The 5,972-nt window shown below is 51.2% G+C and overlaps 1 protein-coding gene across 1 annotated transcript; it reads left to right on the plus strand.

Annotated features, from left to right (window-relative positions):
• Window positions 1-155: 155 nt before the first annotated feature.
• On the plus strand, window positions 156-5,230 carry CCDC103 (coiled-coil domain containing 103). The gene is made up of 4 exons (XM_064524438.1): window positions 156-350; window positions 765-932; window positions 2,531-2,663; window positions 4,569-5,230. Exons 2-4 carry the CDS (start codon window positions 772-774, stop codon window positions 5,037-5,039), a joined length of 765 nt encoding a protein of 254 aa, XP_064380508.1. The 5' UTR covers window positions 156-350; window positions 765-771; the 3' UTR covers window positions 5,040-5,230.
• Window positions 5,231-5,972: the final 742 nt, after the last annotated feature.

Here is a 5,972-nt window from a genome sequence, read left to right on the forward strand (position 1 = left end):
ACGGCACCGACCCGCCGCAGCGCCGCGGCCCGCGCGAGACGGGGCGGGAGGGGCCGGGCGGGGGCTCAGCGGGGTCCCGGCACCCTCGGGCCGGGCCGGGCCGCCCTGCGCGGCGGGGCGGTTTCTGTCAGGCGCTGACCGGGGCAGCCCCGGGCCGGGGCCTCGCGCCGCGCTGCCCTGTCGCCATGGCGACGCGAGGGGCGCCCGCGCGCGCGCGGCAGGGAGAGCCCGGCGCGTCGCGACAGTCGCGATAGGAGCGGGCTGTCCCGGCGCGGCGGGACTGTCACGATAGGAGCGAGTATCCCTGACGGCGGCGGTTTGCTCAGCCTGGTGGAGCTGTCGCGATACAAGTGGGTATCCCTGAGGCCGGCCGTGTGCCCGCCTTGGTGGGACTGTCGCGATAGGAATGGGTGTCCCTGATGTCGGCGGTGCGCTCAGCCTAGTGGGGCTATCACGATAGCAGCAGGAGTCCCTGAGCCCAGCGGTGTGCTCAGCCCAGCAGAGCTGTCGTGACAGAAGCAGTTGTTCCTGCAGCCGACTGTGGGCTCAAGCCAGCCCGTTGTGCTTGTCATGATATGAGCGGTTGTCCCCGTGTCCCCTGAGCCTCCTTCCTGATGGGTGACGCCAGCCCTGCGTCCTCCCCCTCGGGGCCCAGCCATCCCACCCGCTGGCCGGGGCCGTGTGGGTGCCGCCCCGGGGCGCTGCCGCCAGCCGGGGGGCCCTGAGCTCCGGCAGCCCGGGCTCGCGCTCTCCGTCTCTCCCAGGTGCGGGATGGAGGCGGCCGGAGCGACGGAGGCGGCCGGAGCGATCGACTTCGGCGCTCTGGAGAAAGAGCTGCGGGCGGCCGTGGCTGCCGACGAGAAGTACGAGAGGGAGAACAGCGCCAAGTTCCGGGCCGTGCACCAGAAGGTGGCATCTTACGAGGAGTTCAGGTCCGCCGAAAGCCGTCCTCGCAGCGCGGCAGTCTGTAGTCGAGGAAAGCTTTGCTTTATTTCCTATCCGGCAGAGATGCGTTACGTCCTCTGCCGTGTTCCCTCGGGTTTAAAGGGATTAGGGCTGAGCGGGTCGGCGTCACTTTTCTAAATCGGCAGCACCCCGTGCGTAGCACTCAACGTTCCTGACACAGAGCCAACACAACCTTATGAGTAACAGCGATTAAGTTTGAGCCCTTTTAGAGACAGGCCTGAGCTCACTACACACCAACGTGCTCACGCAGCTGGTTTTCTCCTCACCTCCCTTCCCTCCCGCAGGCTCCTCCAGCCCTCCGTAGTGATGGTGGTACAGAGGGACAAGGTGATGCGTGGTCCCCACCACCCCACTCGGGGTGTTCTTGCACCCAGAGTCACCATCATGTAGCCAAGGCTCTGAGCGGATGTGAAACACAGTCTTGGGAGGGCGGCGGTGGCACAGAATGCCCCAGTTGCCACCCCAACCCTAGTTGTTGCCCATCAAGTTCTCATCCATTGATATCCACAACCAGATTTGTAGATGGATCCAGGAACCTGAGCACCCCTTGACAGATTTATCCAGAACTAAAGCGAATTGCATTCATGGTCTCACCTCCAGATGCGGTCAGTCGTGCTGTCAGATCTGTGAAAGGGAAGAAAAACTTTAAAATGGTATTTTCTGCCTTCTGGTCCCTCTAAAAGGGTTCCTGTGACAGTGTTTCTATGCTACAGAGTTTTATCAGTGTAGTATCAGTTGGCTAAAGTGTGAAAAAAATATCACATTCCTGCTCTGGCCGCAAAAACTGCAATGCAGCTGTATTATTAAAGACAGAAGTAATCTGAGGGAGGCAACAGAACAGCTTCTGTGGGTGCCGTGCCTTTACTAGAGAGGCCCACTAGCACAGTAGCAGGGTCCTGGGCCGCTCAGAAGATCTCCTGCAGCTAATTATTGTGAGGGCTAACGAGACACAATCATCCCACCGAGTGAGAGGAACCGTGTGAGCCGTTAAGTCCAGGCTGCTGCGGTGATAGATGGCAGTGTAATAAGACACTGAATTCAAATGAATCCACGTAAACGTACCTGTCTAGCACTGTGTGGACTATAAAACAATCCCTAGGCACTGTAGGAAATTAGGCTCTTCCCTGCGAACGTCTAAAAGTGACAAAAACTTCAGTGTACCATAAGAAAAGGGCAGGAGAAAAGTATCCTTGGGCCTTGGCTCTGGCAAGGACTGTTAGGTGAAAATGCCCATCTCGTGTTCTCCATGCTGGGGAGGCACCATCACAGTGCGTTATAGCAGTCCAGCCTCCGGGGTAATTCCTGCTCGGTTGATCCTGATGATCGGATTAATACTGAGTAGGTGAGCAAGATGCACCTGCCAGGTGGCCCACGCAGTATCTTCTTTCTTCCTCTGATCCATCTATGATGCTTCATGAACTTATTTGAATCCAGATCTTGTTTGCTACATATCATGCCACAAACTCAGAAATTGCCAGCCTCGCAGGAGGCACTGCAGAAGAGACGCCGAGCCTGGAAGTATTCGATCTTGCTAAGTATCCCATTCCCCTTCTGTTGCCTGCAGGGATATCGTGCTGGCATCACACTTGAAGCCCCTAGAGAGAGAGGACAAAATGGGTAGAAAAAGAAACGTGCTGTGGAATCCTTGTGCAACCCGCGCTAAGGGCGAGCAGTCCAGCAACGTGGAAATAGCCCAGGTGAGGGAGACGCTTTCTGGGACTTTGTCCACATCTAAAAATTACTCCGGAATAATTTGGGGTATTAAAGTGCGAGAGTTACTCGAAAATATTTCTACGTGGGAACGAGCCCTCAAAATCCCCAGAAATACTGGAATTAGATAACCGCAGGGTTCAGTCTTGGCCCCTATTTTGTTCCTGACAAGGGCTTGCGCTAGCTGCTTCAAGGAGAGGCTGTTTCAACCCTTTGGGAATCTAGGACCAGCTGTACAGTGCCCCACCTCTGATGGTGGCCAGTAACAGATTCTGGGGGAAGAGTGCCCTCCCTTGACCATACTCTTCCAGCTGGCTGCCGTTTAGAGACCAAGAGCCAGTCTGTGCATAAGGATTGTCACATTTAATAGCCACAGATGACGTATCTTCTGTGATAGGGCCAGTCCTTTTCCACCTCACAGTTTAATTATGCATGCTATGAAAAAGTACTATTTTGTTTGTTTTAAACCTGCTTCCTGAGGAGTTCCTGGGATGCTCCTTAGTTCTTCAGTTGTGGGAAAGAGCAAGTAAACATATCCTATCCAGGCCGATTGTGATTTGACTGACACCTGTCCTACCCCCTCAGTGGACTCTGTCCAAGCTGAAGAGTCCCAGTCAGTTTAATGCCTTCTGATATCAAAAGCATTCTGTGCCTCCAACCACCCTTGTTGCCCTTGTCTTCTCCAGTGCTAGCTTTTTTTTTGTGCAAAATGGTAGCCAAACTTCAGGCAGTATTCAAGGTATGGGCACCCTATGGATTTATACAGTCACAAAACAATCGTTCTGTTTTATTCTCAGGTGCTTTCCTACTAACTCCCCACACTGGCTTTGCCGGTTTGACTGCTGCTGAGCATGAGCTGATGTTTTCAGAAGAATATCCACCATGACTTTTAGTGGCCCAGTGACACAGTGACAGGGATACTTTCTTGCCTGATGGGAGCTACAGTAGGGTCTATCACTGAACATGTAGTTGGAGAGATTTCCCGTGGATGCTTCTCACAAGTGTCTCATGAATTTTTTGACAGTGAATCTCATTTGCCTGTTATTATGAGATCCTTCTGCAAGTCTTCCAGGCAGCATTAGATTTGGCTGCGCTGAACAGTGATCGTCCTAGAGGAAATTCTGTTCCTAATCTCATTAGTGCTTGGGCTCTGAACTCGAGGGCATCTACATTTTGTATTTAAACACAGCCTGTTATTGCTGTGGCTTGTTTTCACTATCTGTATAAAAGCCTAAATATTTAAATCTTACTTCAATCTGTGTCTGAGTTAAGTTGGCAGTGATGAGTTCAGCAGTCTGATTACATGTTGGATATAACAGATTTCCTTTTATCTGGAGATGCCACATTTAGCGTGTCTCTCTCTTTTAGTCCAAACACTTTACCAGAGGCCCATAGGAATGCAGTATGTAAGGAAAGGGTGTGCTAGGGGCATCAGAACAATTTCTGGGTTTTACATCCGATATCTTTTATCTCCTCATCCCTTTGATTTGCTTCATCGTGCCTGAGATGGAGCAGAGGTTTTTGCTGAAGTACCACAGTCTCCAGCAGATCCTTTCCTGAGCAGTGGCAGTGGATCCAGACTCAGCAGAGCCTCTTAATGGTTCTGATTAGGGTTAGGGTTACTCCACTAGTTATCTTCCACAGTGTTTCATGTCTCACCCATTCTTCTGTTACTTCCCTCTGAAGTTCTCTGGTTTCCTTTGAGCTTGACTAATCTGATATTTGTTTGTCTTTCTGCATGCTTTGCCACCTCACTAGCTTTACGTAGCCCTTTATGCTGTCGAAGCCTATATTAAAAGCGGCTGTCAGACATCCATGGATTGATAAGGGGGGATAAAAATTTTCAAGTGGGAACAAAACACAAGGAACTCAGCAACTAATTTTTCCTGCAGGAACTAGATCAACTGCCTGGAACCTCTGCCGAGTTTTACAGAGATTGGCGCAGATGCTTAAAAAGCGGAAAAGAAAAATATCAGCTTTTGCTTAAACTTGGAGGCAAGGCCTTGGGCAGGCTCTTTCAGGCTGACCTGGGTTTTGGCCTCCTGGGTGAATTCCTTACCGTGCTGGCAGAGAATGTCTGTCATGAAGACAGAGATGCCATCCTGCAGATCTTACAGAGCCTTTCCAGCACCAAGCGCTTTGGGTTGAACATGGATCTTCTCAGCGAGTCGGAGAAGGAGAGCGGCAGGGATTTGTTTAGGAAGCTGCAGAGCATGAGCAGAAATTATTGGACCGCTGGCCATCTCAGTGGCCCAGCTGACTGCGAAGCAGAGAGAGAAGCGCACCTCAGAAGCACCAGTTTGCAAAAGGAAGCTGAGGAAAACATAGTGATGGAGCTAATGAAACGTTATCAAGTTGACTGAAGCAGCAGAAGCACAGTGGTTATGTAGGAACAGTGCAAAAGGGGCTCCCAGGTCAGCTTTGTCATCAGACACTGTGACAGAGACTTATAGATAAATCAGACACCTTTGGAGTGTTGCTGATTGCATTTCCCTCTGTAGCTGGGATTCACCGAGAGCAATAACTCTGCACAAATAAAGGTTAGTTACAGAGAGGACTGTGTTGTGATCTCTGGGGCAGAGTGTCCTCACAGAATGACTCGGTGAGAGTCTCTTAGATGAGGAAAACAACTGAGGGAAGGAAAAACTGGGCTGGTATTTACAAAAGAGAAAACAAAACCCAGATAGTCCCCTCCCTTTTTCATCTCTGTCCATGTATTCCTGGTCACTCAGGTGATTTAAGAATCACCTAAGAAGAATCAATGACACTTCCATATTTATCCATGCAGCCACTGAAGAATCAGCTGATGGAGGTGAAAATGTGGGGCAAGGTGGTGTATCTGGGACTGGTCCAACGAGGTGCTATTTTAAACAGTGCACAGGGTAAATCCCAGAGATCCTGTTACCTCGTGACCCTGTGATCTTGGGCATGATCTAGTTTGCCTAAATTCCACAGTAATTGAAATTTAGATGGGGTTGATGGGCATCAATCCAAGAAAGAGACTCTCCAACACTGCCTAATATTGTTTCTAATTGAGTAGCTTTTCCATTTTGGCTGCTAACTTCCCAGGTGTCTCCAAGTATTCAGAAAGGCCCTCGGCTGGCACAGCTCAGCAGCTACCCATCAAGCTCCCTCGCAGTTCTGCTCTGGGAAGATCTGGGAGGAGCTGAGGAGCCTGGTGTATGTTAAACTGCTCAGACTCCCTTGCATTCAGTTCAGAAACAACTGCCAGGTTTGTTTTGTTCAGAAATCCAGCTGGAAGAACAGAAGGTAGAGTTGCCCCCAGCTGACAACAC

This window comes from Dromaius novaehollandiae, chromosome 22 (assembly GCF_036370855.1).
Source record: "Dromaius novaehollandiae isolate bDroNov1 chromosome 22, bDroNov1.hap1, whole genome shotgun sequence".
In the NCBI taxonomy this organism is placed as follows: domain Eukaryota; kingdom Metazoa; phylum Chordata; class Aves; order Casuariiformes; family Dromaiidae; genus Dromaius; species Dromaius novaehollandiae.

Excerpts from the sequence above, each read along its gene's own strand:
- CCDC103 (XM_064524438.1), top strand. The coding sequence starts at position 772 with ATGGAGGCGGCCGGAGCGACGGAGGCGGCCGGAGCGATCGACTTCGGC. Across the intron at positions 933-2,530 it reads GCATCTTACGAGGAGTTCAG|GGATATCGTGCTGGCATCAC; the intron begins GTCCGCCGAAAG and ends TGTTGCCTGCAG. Across the intron at positions 2,664-4,568 it reads GCAACGTGGAAATAGCCCAG|GAACTAGATCAACTGCCTGG; the intron begins GTGAGGGAGACG and ends TTTTTCCTGCAG.